At 39.9% G+C, this 16,568-nt stretch overlaps 2 protein-coding genes across 2 annotated transcripts; one reads left to right on the top strand and one right to left on the bottom strand.

The window, feature by feature from the left end:
* Window positions 1-19: 19 nt before the first annotated feature.
* LOC115419536 (protein LSM14 homolog B-like) lies at window positions 20-4,450 on the bottom strand. Its single transcript, XM_030134380.1, has 9 exons — window positions 3,280-4,450; window positions 2,998-3,129; window positions 2,748-2,911; window positions 2,522-2,651; window positions 1,610-1,777; window positions 1,448-1,525; window positions 939-1,079; window positions 724-850; window positions 20-642 (listed from the first exon to the last, which is right to left on the bottom strand). The coding sequence occupies exons 2-9, from the start codon at window positions 3,122-3,124 to the stop codon at window positions 492-494; spliced, it is 1,086 nt and encodes a 361-aa protein (XP_029990240.1). The 5' UTR covers window positions 3,125-3,129; window positions 3,280-4,450; the 3' UTR covers window positions 20-491.
* LOC115419535 (transcription initiation factor TFIID subunit 4-like) lies at window positions 4,432-15,788 on the top strand. The gene is made up of 15 exons (XM_030134379.1): window positions 4,432-5,794; window positions 6,143-6,288; window positions 6,602-6,721; window positions 7,588-7,677; window positions 7,824-7,946; window positions 8,121-8,210; window positions 8,352-8,564; window positions 8,719-8,860; window positions 8,962-9,064; window positions 9,929-10,098; window positions 10,199-10,329; window positions 10,498-10,623; window positions 11,281-11,337; window positions 11,424-11,546; window positions 14,365-15,788. Exons 1-15 carry the CDS (start codon window positions 5,029-5,031, stop codon window positions 14,527-14,529), a joined length of 2,565 nt encoding a protein of 854 aa, XP_029990239.1. The 5' UTR covers window positions 4,432-5,028; the 3' UTR covers window positions 14,530-15,788.
* Window positions 15,789-16,568: the final 780 nt, after the last annotated feature.

Genomic DNA, 16,568 nt, shown 5'->3' with positions numbered 1-16,568 from the left:
GAAGATGTTCACGCTATTAGTTTGTCATGTCATTTAATAGCAACTGTTACACAAATTCCACATATGCATTTATACAAATAAAGAAGAAACAGAAAAAAAAAAAAAAGATGTTCTGTCCATGCAAATTAGGAAAAGTTCTCCAAAAGTGATTTGGAGTTAAAGGTTAGACAGTAATATCAGGAAAAGGAAAAAAACAAAAACGCATGCCTACGGCTTGTTAAAATACAAGTTCTACATCGCATGCTTTTAAACAATCTACCAATAACTTTGTCTAGTGGACAGTTGCTGGTTTAAAAAGAAATTTCTCTCCCATTTCATATTAAGGTTAGAAGTACAAGATTCCCTAAATGCAAATTGATAAAGAAAAAAAAAAAAAAAAACAGCTTATTTGTTTTACATGGGAAAATAGGGAGGTACTTTTTAAATAAGTAGAAAACTATTATATTATTTACAAAAAAAAAAAAAAAAACTAACAAATGAAACCAAAATCTTCACACCCTCCCACTACCAATTTTTGGGAGTGGTCGCTGCTCCGTGGTGCTCTGTCCTCTGCGTGATCTGCCTCGAAATCGTCCTCTCAGGAAGCGGCCGGTCACTCCAAAGGTTTCCATGTTCAACTTTTTCTCCTCTTCCCAAGTTCTCCTAAAGACAAAGGACAAAAACATGTTTTAGTGCATAAACCACTAGAGTAACAAAGATACGCCGCACATTCTGCAGAGTTACCTTTGCTTGAGGTCTGATGAGATGTTGTCATAGAAGCATTTAGCTTTGTCATAGTATTTATCACCAAGAGTTTCCTCTTCTTGCACAGTCTCGCTGGTCTTGGCCTCCCCAGAATCCACATTCTCAACTGTCAAGTGCACGGGAAGAAAATGCACATTTAGCTCAACAGTGCATCTCGATTGAATTTATAACAACTGTCCCTAAAACATACATACCTACAACTTCCTTTGTAAGATCATCTTTAAACTGAGCATTTGCAGTTTCAAAATCAAAATCCGACTCAAACTTCAAGGTTGTGGGCTTGGAGCTCTTCACAAGAAGCTGACCTTTGCTTCTGTTTCTGGACCTGCGGCTGCCTGTTAGGGAGCACCAAAAGAAACTCAAGACATGACTTTTAAAACATACACCTTTTTTTTGGGGGGGGGGGGGGGGGGTTGTTTTGTCATCTTTTTTGTTTGTCTCAAGTTCACTTTGTGATTGTTGTTGGTTTGTTTGTACTCATTAAGAGTAAATATCTTGGTTTTGTGGATTGAAAACGTTTAAATAAAATCATAAAAATAAAAACAAATAAAAAAAAAAAAAACCCATAGAACACCAGTATATTTAACAGGTTAGGAGCTACAATCATTCCTGATGTACTTCCACTAACTGAAAATACTGAATAGTGTCAGTTTTATACTTGCAACATTGGGACGTAGCTTAAACTGCTGTACATTCTTGGTACCTTGTTTCTGCCGTTGTTTCTGGTTGTCAGAGCTCTGGCCTTGAGTTTTGGCAACACTGGGCTGAGCCGGTGCCCGACCTGAGGTTAAAAGTTGTGTTACTCATAAATGGATGAAGAGTTTTTGCAAAAAAACAACAGTAAATCAGTATCCATTGTAGTCACCTTTGGTTACATTCTCCTTCTGAGCCTGGGGACCTTCCCTGGTGGGGCGCTGGACTGAACGAAGAGCCTGTCTGCTCTGTGGCTGTGTGGACGTCTTCCCCCTCTTTTCGGTCTGAACCGCTTGCTCGACCATGGGGGGAGCTCTTCTGGGTGGGATGCCATGAAGACCTATGATAGAGGAACAGAAGGTGTCATTTACCAACTACAGACCCTTATAATTACCAGTGGTGGAATGAAACTGTACTTATTAAGTACAAATTTGAGGTACTTGCCCTTTCTATGCAACTTCACTACAACCAAGAGATCACAATTTATACTGCATTACATTTATCTGACAGCTTTAATTACTTTACAGCTCAAGTACAGACACCTCTTCCTGTCCAGTTTCTGAGAAGAGGGTTAAGTTAAAAAAAAAAAAAAAAAAAAAAAAAAAGTCATAAACATTAAGAATCCCTTTGGATTCACTGGAAAATACATCTCAGTTTAAAACAGGCCTGTTTTGAGTTCATGGAAACTTCCCTTTACAGACATGTACGTCTGACAGGAGAGAACTGCTACTAAGAAATGTTACAGAAAATGATGCATATACTACTACCGATATGAAAATGTTTAAATGAGCTGAAGGTTAAACATCTACCAGTGTAAAACTGTAACATGAGCATTAATTCAGCCATAAATGAAAATTAAAAGATAACTCAAGGATCTTTATAGTGCACCAAGATTACATGTCACACTTTAAACATGTTTTACAGATGCATTTAGTCAAGATTTGGACTATATACACACCAGTAACTCTTACCTATACTAGTATTAGTACTTGCACTTAAAAAGATCACTTCATCCACCACTATGAGAAAAAAAAAAACAAAACACCTGATTCTCCTGAAACATGTGCTCTTGCTTTTGGTGTACCTAGGCCGAGGGCTGCGTTGTACTGTTGGCTCAGTAGAGAACTGGCAGCAAGTTGGTTGTAGTTGGGCATCACATCCCTGTATGGACTCCAGCGTGGGTGGCACCCAGCAGAGGAGCTGCCAATGGATGACTGGACAAAGACAAAAGAGGAATATCTATCACCAGTTCTGAATATGAGCTCATAATAATAAACTTAACCCAGTTCCAGGGTTCCTTGCACATATACCTGTACAATGGCAGGATCACGTGGCAGCCCATGGTGCTGTTTGGGTGGTTCAGACACTGTGATATCCTTTATGTCACTTCCTCTGAAGATGATGTATTCATAAATTTCATCTTTGGGGGGCACAGGTCTGTCTGTGTGACGGTCCTCTGTGCCATACGATTTAACTTTTGGAGAACAAAGTTAAACAGAACATGTAAGTTAATATAAAAATACATAAATAGGAGTGGTTGATCCAAAACCTTCAACCTACCTTTGGCTAAAGCAACCGTGGATCTTTCCGTGTCCACAGAAGACAATATTCCCTCATAGCGAATTTGCGCTTTGGATATCAAACTTATTTTGCTGCCAATGTAGGGAGTTCCTCCTCCAGCACTCATGTTTGCTTTGAGAAAAAAATAAATAAATCGGTAAGCAGCGTAGGCCTAGGTATTACAAATCACCCACAGCGTACATCAGATTGGAACAAACAGCAAGCGGAATCTGTGCGCACCTGTGCGCTTTAAAGGATTGTCAGTGGAATAATCAGAGTCACCTGTGCGTAAAACCGGGTCAGTTTCTTTAGTGCGCCAGCGAAAACCACCATAAACAAAAGCTGTGATGTCCCCAGTGGAAAACCCAGGAAAGTACTCCCTTTGCTCTCACAGGTTATCACAGACAAGTTTATTATTCCTGTTCAAGACGTGTCACCCTTCCTCTTCCCATATCGCACTTTAACAGATTAGACAGATTTGGAAATGATTAAGCCAGTGTAATTTTCTGCAGAAATCCCACATAACATCCCCTCATAAACATCACCTTTTCTTGTCATGTTCTTGGCATGTTAATAAATTGCCTTTTAGATGCTCTTAATTCTTACATGCTATTGAGGAATTTTTTTTTTTTTTTTTTGGCTGTCATAAATGTCAAACTCGCCTCATTTCTTGGGGGAATTTGTAAAATAAAACTTTTGGGGGAATTTTGGCCAGATTTTGCCCCATATTTATACACAATAAAACCATGAAGTCACAGTTATGGAAAATAGTGAGTGGCCCACTTGTGTAATACCAAACTATATGTTTTAGGCTATGTAAATATCTTCAGAGTAGCCTAATAAACTGCCTACAAACTCATACAAAATTAATTTTGATGTTTCTTTAATAGCTGTTCATACTGTTCCAGGGTTGCATGACATTTTTCATGGTTTTAAAAGTTTTCACATATTTCAGCACTTATCAGATCACTGCCAAGACTCTAATTAGGCATTTGGCACAGATTACAGATCAATTTTGCAAACCTGGCAAAAAGCCTAGTATTTGCACACACAGGCAGATATTAGGCTAAACATAAACACAGTCCCAAGTTAAAATGATATTTAATGTCTGAAATGCCCATTAAATGTAAAGTTTAGTGCCATAAGTCACTGGTGTACAGTGTAATATTTCTCCTCAAATGGGAGGGTGTGGCGCCCTCAGACGCCTCTTTCCAACAGCAGCTCCTCTTGGTGGCCACAGCACTGCAGCCATCTTGCACAGCGCTTCGACAGTCACTAAACTCTAAAATTTCCTTTATTAGCTTATTGCAAACCGCGTTATGACTTTATTAAAAGGCACTCCAAACGATTCAGCAGTGGAATAGTTATCGATACAGCGCAAACAAGCTGTCGAAGCCGAAACATTTGATCAAAACATTTAATCTCCGACACGATGTTGTTCCGTCTCATGCATCCCGTGGAATGACAGCTGAAGCCATTGGTACCGCCTTTTACAATGCCGAACAGCCAATCAGAACGCGTCGAATTCCCCGCACGGAGACGTCGAGTAGTTGTGCGCACGCGCATGTCAGTCGGTAAGTGCCTCACTTCTCACAAGCTCGCAGGAGTGTGAAGATGGCGGTTGGCTCCGGCCCGATGGATGAGCTTTTTTTACACACAGAGGTGAATAAAGCTGTAGTTTATCATCCGTTACGGTCTGTAGAGTCACAGCTGTTGTTCTTGTGCCACTATAACCACTGGTTTAGGCACGAGTCAGCCGGTTATTACATAGTTATAGTTCCGGGACAAGGGGTAGCGCGAGCTAATGTCCAGCTGGGACTTGGTCAAGACGATTGCTAAAGCAGGTACGACCTAACTACTAATGTTGTTTTCCTCTTTGTCTCTCCGAGTAAACACGAAAAGCAAGCACCGGAGCTGACAGAGAACACTGGTGGAGTGTTGCCCCATCACGTTCAATATAGTTTGTGCTCCTTCTAACCAAGTTAAACAGTGCAGGGGGTCTCATATTAACGAGGTCCCCATGGTTAAACTATGGACGCATCGACGACAAACACGGACTCCTCTGCTGGACAGGAGCCCGGCAAAACACTTGTTGTCAGTGGCGGTGTAACTTCTCTCCCCAATCACCAGGGGAAAGTGGGCTCATTCTCAGTGCAGACTCTGAATGGTAGTCAAACTATGAACTCTCACAATTCAGGAAGCGCTGCCCCTCTGGTGGGGACGACAGCGGCCGGTGGCGGCGGTACCAGCGGCGGTACCAGCGGCAGTCCTGGGTTGTCTGTCCCAGCTGTCACCAGTGGACCGGTGTTGTCCAAAGGGCTCACCGCTGCGAGAATGCCCCCCTCGTCAAACAGTGTAATTCAGACGTCTCTCATGAACTCACAGAGTGTCGCTGTGAGCCAGACCGCAGGACCCACTGTGACACTGGTCCGGCCGCCTATGCAACCCGCTGGGTCGGGTACCACTTTGAATGGGAACAATAACCCGAGCCCTGCAGCCTCTGCCACCACAACAGGTCAGACATGTGTCGGCATACAAACTCCGCTTGTTAACAATAGTCAGCCGGTATCTGTCAGCGCAGGGTCGCACATTATCAAGCAAGAGCCTCCCACGACCATAATCCAGTCCGCACCGCAGCAGGCTGTCGCTCCCGGAGCCGTGAGCGCTCCCCGGACCCCGGCCACGGTAGCTGCCGTTCCGGGCGGGATCCGAGCCCTGACGCCTCAGATGCTGGCACCGCGGCTCCCACAGACCTCCCCCGGACAGCCTAGTGTACATAACATCCAACTTCCCCCGGGTGAGTGAATGCACTACTTTTTGCAGGATGTGGACATGTATTTACATACTTCCCATCTTTACAAATATGCTTTCATTAAACACAGCAAATGCATAAATTATGTTTGAATCATTCTACTCTCATGTCATTATTTATGCTAACACACACTAAGGTGTTTACTCCCCTGCTTATATTGTGGTTATCACATATGTTAAATCAGCTGTTCTAATTTAAGGTGGGATTTGCACAGCTACTTTATCGCATTTAAAGTACATTATTTTTTCATTTAATGTCATTAATGTCATCTTTGCTCACAGTATATACCATACTTACATTGTTGTTTTGTGTATATCATCTGCCTTGTTCTAGGGATGGTGCTTGTACGCAGTGAGAGTGGACAGCTGCTGATGATCCCTCAGCAGGCTCTTGCCCAGATGCAGTCTCAGGCTCAGGCTCAGGCTCAAGGAGGCTTGGCACCTCGACCTGCTACACCAACAAATTTGACACCTGGCCAAGTAAGATCTAAAACCCCCTAGGAAACCCTTTGTATTATTACCTATTTGCTCTCAATTTAGTCCAAAGGTCAGTGCTCTAAAGCAGCTAATACTGTCAGCAAACACCTGTTGAATAGGGTGCTTGATGAACATATACTAATGTGTAGTCTATGTATGTGAGTGCATTCCAGCTTTTTATTATTGTGTTTTATTATTCTTAATTTAATAATAAAAAAGAGATACAGCTCTTTACTTTTGCATTCAGATGTATAGTAAATAATTTTTCTGATTTAATCAAAATGAACATTTCACAACATGTCATCCCTCATGTCAGGCCCCTGGGAATACTACCATCAACAGACAAGTGGCTCCTAGTACCATTATCCGACCCGGATGTCCAGCTCCAACTTCACTACCTAAAACCACCACACTTCACAGACCCCCCATCCTTCAGGTAATTCTCAATATTTAATATAAAATGTATCCTGTAGCCCTTATTTGTTTGCTGTACAGTGTGAATTCGTGTTTTGAATTTTCCTTGGTTTACAGAAGTTTATATTTTAAATAATTCATGCATATCCATGAGGAGATACTGTATAATGCTACTACTTGACGGTTCAGGAATTGCTGACCTCTGGACAGAGTGTTTTATGCCATCTGGTAGATGCAAAGTATATGACAAAGTCATCCATAAGCATAGGTATTATCACAAAAACACAGCATGTACTGAAGTATTTTAGTAAGTTATGCAATATATGTTTGTACCTTTGATGAAGGTGCGATAAAACAAGAGTCAGTCCTTTTAATACATTATTTTAGAGTAAATGTTTTTTTTGTTCATGACAAATCATGACATGACATTTTTGTCTTGAAGAACTTCATCTCTAACTCTTTATTTACAACATTCTGCAAATTTCTTTCTGTGAGGGGTCGTGTCCCAGTGATTTTGCTAAATGTTTAGCAAGATATCAGGCAGAATTGAGCCGACATGCCTTCAAGAAATCTGTCCCATGCAGGCCTCTTCCTTCAAAACCTGTTTAAGTTTTTGTGTTTCGTTAGTGTAGGCTCCACAGTAAAAGTAGTCAGCAAAATCATCGGGAGATAATAGCAAAGTGTTCATAATTTACATGTATCCTTTGAGAAAAAAAAGCAGATCAGAAATGTTTTTAGCATCTAGCTGAAATGTAGGGCAGAGAGCTGCACCTGTTTCCTCTTGTGAACTTGAAGTTTGTTTGGTCCATTTGAACATATTTGAAATAGTGCTTAAAACAATTCAGCAGCATGAATAACATGTTATAATCATCATTTCTACCTGCCCAGACCTCTGTTGGGGCTGCAGTGCCAGGAATGACCCCGAGGACAGTCAGCCAAACAGCTGGGCCCACTGTTTCCTCAGTAACAGTTAGCAAAGTGAGTAGAGTGAAGTATAAGAATCAAATAAATGGTGACAATAGAGTTTATGAACTGTTTAAATTACAGTAGAGATCTTTGATTTCTGTACAGTGTTAATGTAAAGAAGCCTTTTTTTGTCCCAATGTGTCCTCTGCTCCCAACAGGAGACAATGGAAAATGTGAAGAAATGTAAGAACTTCCTGTCTACTTTGATAAAATTGGCATCCACTGGGAAACAATCAACAGAGACTGCAGCAAGTGTTAGAGAGCTCGTAAAGGACCTCCTGGTGAGTGAAATGTGGAAAAATAATTTTAACATGCAACAAGAACAAATTTGAAAAATTAAATAATTCATTGTGAACATTATGAACTTCAAAAGTGAACCACCTTTAGCAAAGAGAAGATGTGCTTGCAACTATGACTGGTCTCATATTCATCTCTGCATGATCTGATTGTTCCAGGAGGGGAAACTGGAAGCTGAGGAGTTCACCAGCAGACTGTACAAAGAGCTCAACTCCTCACCCCAACCTTATCTAGTGCCTTTCCTGAAGGTAAGATGAAATATTTTGTATAGCCGCCGTCCGGTAAAGACCTGTAGGAAGTGTAGTGCATTTTCTGGACCATAGGAAATAGAACATGTCCTTATCAGTGCGGTTCTCTAATGTTGGTCCACCTCACTGTGCATTCTGCAGAGAAGCCTCCCAGCTTTGAGGCAACTCACTCCAGACTCAGCCGCCTTCATCCAGCAGAGTCAGCTCTCACAATCAGCCTCAGGTCCAGTCTCCTCAGCCTCATCAACCCCCACCACAGTGATCTTGGGCAGCCCAGCCCCTCGTCTCACTGCTCCTATCACCAGGCCACAGCTCCAGCCAGGTGTCAGCAAACCAGGGCAGACCTCCTCTCTGGTACATTAACGATTAAGTGTATCTCAGATTTTAATTACACTCCAAAATGTATAATTTTGATTGTGCAGCTCAAATATCTCCACTCATTACACGTAAATCTTAGGTGTCCCATTAGTAATAATGAGAAACGCAGCATTTCTCTTTGAACTTTTAGGTTCTTCAGTCTCAGCAACAGAGAGCAATGCTGAGACCTCAGGTAACCTTACCGACAGCCTCCATGGTAACGCTCAGGAATCAGACCCCTGGCCGGATAATGATGGGACAGCAACAGGTTCAGCTTAAAGAGCTGCAACCAGGTGAGAATGTGCAGGAATACGTTTATGTTTTGTTGGATTGAATTCCGATATTATTATCAGTGGATAGGTGCAGTCCATCAGTCTGTCTCTGTCTGTAACAGTTCCTGTGAAGACGGAGATGTCACTTATTTCTAGACCAGTCTCTGCTGCAGGGTTGACCCTCGTTCAGAAGAACAAACTGAAGGAGGCTGGTGGCACATTCAAGTACGTTCAAAATTAACATTACAGTTTATTGTTGCACCTTACTGTTTTTCTACCATCTTTGTTTTTTATACCTCTAATTTATTTTGTAAAGTGTGTTTGCTCTTTATTGTATGTTGATCTTATATGCTATTTTTACTGTTTGTCATGCTGCTGCTGCTCTACAGTTTCCCAGGGTTAGGGTTAGGGTTTGGGATCAATAAAGTCTGTCTGTCTGCTTGTCTGTCTGTCTGTCTGTCTGTCTGTCTAAAAATGTCATCCTTATTGACAGCATCTTTGTACTAGGGCTGGGCCATCCTGTCTCACCTAGCAAGGATTTTTTGAAGCTGAATCACAATCTACAATCTGAATCACATTTTTTCTCACCTCTTCAAAGTGTAGGCTTACAATGTAGTTACAACCAAATTATAACACATTTTCTTCCTTGTTTCCCTGAGGTTTCTGGTGGCTTAGGCTGTGGTGTGATGGCTTGTGACATGACTGAAACTTTTGCACTTATATCATAAACTGATGTTATTGTGATATTGTGACAATAATCAGAGGACATGAAAAAAAAAATTCTGCTTATTGATTAAGTAAACTCTTGTCATCATTTTTGGATAAAGCTACAGTGTTTCCCATTACTAATTAGCAGCAGCTGAAATTGTCCCAACACTGTTTTATAATGAATGGAAATGTTGTAACATTTTATACTTGATACTAAATGTTTATCACATTTGCCTCAGTGCACATCACCCTTACTGCTCATCAGAGTTCAGAGGCCCAACGTCTTCAAGTTTTGATAACTTTTGCCACGTTCCCTGTCTATACACTCTCTTACTTCTTTGTCTAGTGGGTCTGTGTGCATTACTGCTTTTATATTTACAGAGATGATGACGACATCAACGATGTGGCCTCTATGGCTGGAGTGAACCTCTCCGAGGAAAGTGCTAATATCTTAGCAACTAATTCTGGACTAGTGGGAGCAGTGACACATTCCTGTGAGGATGAGGCTTTTCTCTCCTGCGCCTTACTGCAGAGGAAAATGCTGGACATTGGTGAGATACTGACAGCTTTATTCCATCTGGCAGTCTGTCCGTACCGTTGTATTATCTTCCTGTCCTCAGTTCCTAAATTGTCCTGGTGTTTCTGGTCTAGGTAGGAGGTTTGGGGTGACAGACCTGGGTGCAGAGGTGGTAACCTTTGTCTCCCATGCTGCTCAGCAGCGACTTCAGAACCTGTTGCAAAAGGTTTCCCAAGTGGCTCAGCAAAAAAACACAAGTTACAAGGTGTGTTTATATCATCAGTGCAGCTCAGTTACATTTAACAGATTCTTGCAAACAAATAACACCAATGCTACAACACTAAACATTAAATAGAGCATAGACTTGGGGTACAGTGACAGTCCTTATATTTTTTTAATGGGATAATGTTGTAACACTGCCATCTCTTGGCAGGAGGATGACAACTATGAGCAATGCAGTGATGTTCGAGCTCAGCTGAAGTTCTTTGAGCAGCTGGACCAGTTAGAGAAACAGAGGAAGGAGGAACAGGAGAGAGAGATCCTCCTAAAGGCAGCTAAGGTAAAGCACTGGCACACATAACCATCTAAAAGTGTTTTAAAGTAGATTTAGATTTAAATTTTAAATATTTAACAAAATATACATTATATATTTTCACTGGATACAAACTCCTTGTTTCACAATGTTGTGAATTCACTGAGGCACAGTATATGTTACTCTTTACCCTTGGTGTCTTCCAAGACTTTTTCTAAATAGTAGCAGCTGTTTGAAATAAACACTCATTTGTTTGGTTGTTGCTTTGTGTTGTGAACTTCTCCATCTTTGTAGCTCTCTGTAAATATTCTTAAAGGTCTGATGAACATTTGCCTGCCATTGATTTTGACTTAGATTAGAAATAAATCTGGTAAAAGGCAGCTGTTAAATTTGACCATGAATGGGATTCTTTCATCCAGTGTATCAGCTCCTTACCAGCTCTGCCCTCTTACTAATCTCCCTCCCCATCCAGTTCCCCCTCCACTCCCCTTAATTAATTTATATGTTCAGTAGCCAAAATAAGTAGCTGATATATGACCTCTGCTGTACAAACTCTGAAAGTTGGACAAATTCATTAATTATTTCAAATGCATGCACATTCCAGTTTCTAGTCTTACACAGCTAAACTGTGGTTTTACCCTCTGCAACATCAGTTATTAATGCATCTTGCTTTTGGCCTTGTAGTCTCGAGCGCGGCAAGAGGACCCTGAACAGCTGCGTCTGAAACAGAAGGCAAAAGAGGTAGGACTGGTGAAAACAGGCAGTCTGTCTTTTTGTTCTGTTTAGGTATCGTGTACTGGATGTTGGTTTGTCTGTGTATTATGCAGATGCAGCAGCAGGAGCTGGCTCAGATGAGACAGAGGGAGGCCAACCTGACGGCTCTCGCAGCGATTGGCCCCAGGAAGAAGAGGAAGATCCCGGACTCTTCATCTTCCTCCACTGCAGCAGAGGTAACTTCATGCTCGAGATACCAGCTATGACTGAACAGAGAGCACATGGAGGGAAAATGGGAATGTTAAAAGGACAGTGACAGCAGTAGTAGTATCTGTTACTAGAAAGCTATTTCATTCTAAGCCTTTACAAATAGTGTAAGAGTGTTGATTGATTGAAAATAAATATAATTAGCCACACAATTCTCTGTGATAAATTCCTGTTGTTTCTCAGGAGCAGAAGCTTGTAACAATGGACATTTAAAAGGCAAATCAAGAAATTAACATAAATAATGAAGTATGTTTAAAGTTAAATACCGTGGTGTAATCGCATCTTTTAAGTTGAATCTTTGTACAGATTCACTTCTTTGAACCACAGATTTCCAATAAAACCTTCAAGGCCATAAAAACGCAGAGGCATGTTTCTGACATGCACTAAAAGAAATAATTACAGATGATTTGTCATTTAAGTTCCACACTGAGACACACTCATGTAACTGGTAAGTAACAATAAAGGTGTTCCATGGTTAAGAACCAGTTGAACATCATTTACATGGACAGTGTAGTAAAGGAAGAGTGTACTGTGGTATTGTAACACTCAAGGATGGTTTTGATCTCAAGGCTGGTTTAAAGACCATTTTATTAAAGTCTCAGTATCGTTCCAGTCCTGACTGCACTTTTTCCTCAGTCTTGTCTTGATGTCAGAAAAAGAGTTCTTGAGATTTTTTTCACTGATCCTTCAAAGGATCAAGAGCAATGAAATAATAAAGTGAATAAACCCTCGCTTCTCTTTGGCCTTTAGCTTCTCTTTCCACTTTGTCTCTTCTATCAGATAAAGCAGAAAATACCAAAAATGAATTTAAAATAAATTTAATAATTTAAAAAATGAAAGATTTGCTTTAGAATGCTGACTTGTTTTCTTGTTATAGAAACTGTTCATCTCAGTCTTCCTGCATTCAGGTGGTTACTGACACAAACCAAATATTTAAAATGTTTAAGTCTTTAAATCGGTTAAAAAACGCCTTGAGAGCACTAAAAGGTTGGTAATAGAAATAGTCATCAGTAAGCGTATGACCCAGACATTGATGACTACTCATGACAAACTGTCAGTAGCAGTGCTCAGTAACCGAACTCAAACCTGCTGTCAGTCTGTGAGCTTGACTCTTACCCCAAGATGATGTTTTAATGAAGCCTCTCGTTAGTTTCTACAGACATGCTCTCACTGCCAGTCTGTTCATATAATCACAAATCTCGTTAAAACATGTCACTAGTTATAATCATATAATAATAATCTGACAGCCCTTTCTTAAACTATACCAGCTGTTAGTTTAGTTTGGTTCAGGCTGTGTTTCCAGGTTGTGCAGATAGTAGATACATTCTTCCTTATGTCTGTATATAGTGACTTACATATGATTTGTGCTGTGCTTAGTGTTGGGGATTTCCTCTGTCTCTGATTCACTTAGTGTTGTTTGAATTCACTGGGGAGTGTCATTGAGAGCCTGCTCTGTGAAATCAAGTATCTAAATAGGTTTGTATCCTTCAAGTGTCCCTGACAGGAACAGGCATATGAAAACAAATGTTCAGGTAACAGCAGCAGATAGTTCTTCTATTATCAATCCACCTTTACAAAACTTAACACTAATGTTTTTCTGCTGCTTATGTAGGAAAACATACTTCATTTTTATGATGTTCTTAAAAATACACACTTAGAGTAAACTCAGAAGTGATTTGATAATATAAAAGGTATGGCTGTACATGAATATATTTTAAGTTCATTTTTTAGTAGCAAAAGAGGCCAAGACAATGTGTCCTGAAAAGCTGCATAACCTTGCTGGTTAAAAAGGGCCTTCAGAAGGTTTGTATTGATGTGTTTTTGATCCCAGAATTGATTAGTATGCAAAATACCCGAGATACTTTACAGGATGTGACAGAAGGCTGTTATCACCATAAACTAAAGCACAAAAAAACCAAACAGGAAGATGGAGATGAGCTGAATGAATCACATGCACTACATCGATAGATCCCACTAAGTTGTTTATTCCACTAATGTCTGTAAAAAAATCACAAACCTTAGTTCAGATTTTCAGGTGTGACAATGTATTTAAGTATTTCTAAACCTCCTATGCAGTGGTTGCACAAAACCAAGGAGCTCTACTGTTGAACAATAGCAACATTCTTAGCTCAGTAAAGGTCAGATGGCATTTGGAAAATATGAAACTGTCCAGCATGTCATGTTCTATCATGTTTGGTTTGGGTAAGAGGCCGGTTACACCTCGGACAAGGTTTAAACACATGCACATGGACAAGATTTAGACTTAGTGAGTTTTATTTCATCTGACTTGTATGTTTTTGGAAACTCACCGTTAAAATACCAAACATAAATATGTTGGACTGGACTATCTGATGTGTAAACTACACAGCAAAGACAATGTTTTTTGTAAAACATGGGAACCCTTCCTGTCATATATTGGTTTGAACATTTCCACCATTCTCACAAGAGGGTTTGTATCATAGGTGTGAGTGCTCTGTCCCACAAATGACACCCTGCCATTTGGTTGAGGTTTTGGTGTTTTTATGTATCTCTCTCTGTTCATGTGGATGTATTATGCATGACAATGTGTCCTCAATTCGTTTTACTTCACGTGTATATCTCCTAAATCTCTCTTGTCTGTATAATTTGAATTTCCATGTGTATGGGAGCCAAATGTTTGTTTGTTTGTTTTGTCATATGTTTTATCTCTTGAAAATTTTATAAACATATATATTTTTTTAAAACAACAACAAAACAAACATATTTGTACTCTTATTCTCTTGCCTCTTGCTTCCCTTGTTCCTGCAGGGATCAGGATCAGGTCCGTCTCTGTCTGCCGGGGCTGCTTCATCCAGCTCCAGACACACACGGCAGCGCATCACACGTGTCAATCTCAGGGACCTGCTCTTCTGTTTGGAGAATGAGAGATTTACCAGTCGCTCCCATTTCCTCTACAAGGGCTTTCTGAAATAGGCTTGATGTCAAAGAGGGGGTGAGGAGGAGGAGGAGGAGAAGAGGGGAAATGAAGAGTATGGAGAGACCACCTGCTCCCACCAGACAGAGAGCATAAGAGACTCTTAGAAGTGAAGAGGAGGAGCAGTGACTTCACCTGATAACCTGAAATATAAAGATAGCCAGAGTTAATGGCTTCTCATGTGTGGCTCTTTACCTCCCTCCTTAAGTAAGGTAGTGTGAGCAGTCACAGACTACCCCCCCTTTATTTTCCTTCAGAGAAAAAACTTCCATTTGAATCCCCTTTCCAAGAAAGTGCAAAAACAGATCATGTGTTTTTATGAGGAAGGGTTTTATATGAACAAGTGACTGTATAATTATGCACTGTAACAGTACAGTTTATGTTCTGATTATTTCTACATGCATTACAATTTAAGGCAGTGAGAATCAACACAACTTTCAATAGACCACCAAGTAATTGTATTGATCCAATCATTTTATTTTCGATTGGTCAGCTGATTTAGTTTGAAGTCCAAACTGTGTAACCTACTGAGTTGCCTTCCTAACTATGAATAAGCCATATAGCCATCCTGAAGCAATTAACCCTGCTGTAACCCATGAAGCAGTAGCTTGCTCTTATGTCATCTCTCAGTACTTTACTTGATTTTTTTCTGCATATTTATTTACTAAACACAAGCTTAAATTAATGGTTAGTTATTTATTTAAATCCATGTGACACCTCAGCTGTTTTATGTAGCTTACATTCAAAGTATATGTTCATTTACCTGTAAAGTTTTAATCTTTTCTTTTTGTAATTTTGTGGGGTGTGTAGATTTCAGTGCATAAAGAGAGGTGTGTGTTCATTGTTCTTAAAATCAGTTAGATTGTTTTTGTTTATTGAAATTAGTTGGACATGTATTATTGTTGACTTGTAAACAGGTTTCAGAAGGCTTTTAACCTGTACTGCTATACCAAACATACATCTACCTAAAACCGATTTCTATTTTTGTAGCTGCCCACCAACACATTTTTTACTCTTTCAGTGGTAACTGATAACTGTCCTCCAACCCTTTCTCTACCTGCTTCTATTTTGGTGTGCTACTGGACAGATCCCTATGAGTTTTAGTATTTTTGACTCAAGAAACTGGAGTTTCTTCTTGTATATTTGTAAATGTTACAGCTAAAGTTTTACATACAGATTTGTATAGAATTGAGAATTTACCCTTACAGCAAAAGTTAAAAACACATTTTCTCTATTAAAATATTGATTTTACAGTAACTGTGTTGGACTGAAGTGAATTTCTGTGGGGAGTTTCTTATGTTGTCTCTGCCAAGGAAGACATGTGACCTGCAGGATCACACAAAAACCACATTTCAATGGAACCTGTCTGAATGGTTGTGGAGCTAGGAACAACGTGCTTTAATTTTGGAGTACATTCATAAAAAGGGGACTAGACTAATATTATTTTACACTTTAATTTTCAATCATTTTTATTGATTAATTGCATTGTAGTAAATGAGATTGGTCCCTTGTAGAACATGTCATTCTTGGACAAAGAGGACTGAAGATTTGATTTTAAAAGCACAAATGCAGGGATGTCACTCAACTATCCGTGCAGTGTCTGGTTCATTTTTTTACATCACTGCTTTGACTGGCGTTGAAACTTCCTGTATCACGCAACCAATTTTTTGTAGAAGCTCTGCATGAAGAAGATATAAGACAAATCTCTTACAAGAAAAAAAAAAAAAACAGTCAACCAACTTATACTTTCACTTAACATAAGAAATCTACATCTGTACAACACACTCCTCACTTCCCTCCATCTACATATGTTAAATCACTTCAAAGATTCTGTGATTTCACTGTTAATGGTAAGAAAATTAAGTTGTTGAAGCATCAGTCATTTTTGTGTGACAATGAAAAATGACAATGCCCTTTTCTCTGTATCTGGTCTGGATCTTGGTCCTGATTTAGTCTCAACCCCTTCAAAGTCTTGGTATTGTATGGGTGTCAACGATGGAGTTGATCTTAGATTAGTCATAGTAAACAATAAACGAAC

This window comes from Sphaeramia orbicularis, chromosome 5 (genome assembly GCF_902148855.1).
Source record: "Sphaeramia orbicularis chromosome 5, fSphaOr1.1, whole genome shotgun sequence".
In the NCBI taxonomy this organism is placed as follows: domain Eukaryota; kingdom Metazoa; phylum Chordata; class Actinopteri; order Kurtiformes; family Apogonidae; genus Sphaeramia; species Sphaeramia orbicularis.
Note: the sequence above shows the minus strand (reverse complement) of the source record. Positions and strands in the feature narration are given on the sequence as shown.

What these genes read in the sequence shown, in the direction of transcription:
- LOC115419535 (XM_030134379.1), top strand. Translation starts at nt 5,029, where the DNA reads ATGGACGCATCGACGACAAACACGGACTCCTCTGCTGGACAGGAGCCC. An exon ending in TGAAACAGAAGGCAAAAGAG is followed by an intron (nt 11,338 to 11,423) that starts GTAGGACTGGTG and finishes TGTATTATGCAG; the next exon opens with ATGCAGCAGCAGGAGCTGGC. An exon ending in CTTCCTCCACTGCAGCAGAG is followed by an intron (nt 11,547 to 14,364) that starts GTAACTTCATGC and finishes TTGTTCCTGCAG; the next exon opens with GGATCAGGATCAGGTCCGTC.
- LOC115419536 (XM_030134380.1), bottom strand. Translation starts at nt 3,124, where the DNA reads ATGAGTGCTGGAGGAGGAACTCCCTACATTGGCAGCAAAATAAGTTTG. An exon ending in GAAGGAGAATGTAACCAAAG is followed by an intron (nt 1,526 to 1,609) that starts GTGACTACAATG and finishes TTTTAACCTCAG; the next exon opens with GTCGGGCACCGGCTCAGCCC. An exon ending in TCATCAGACCTCAAGCAAAG is followed by an intron (nt 643 to 723) that starts GTAACTCTGCAG and finishes CTTTGTCTTTAG; the next exon opens with GAGAACTTGGGAAGAGGAGA.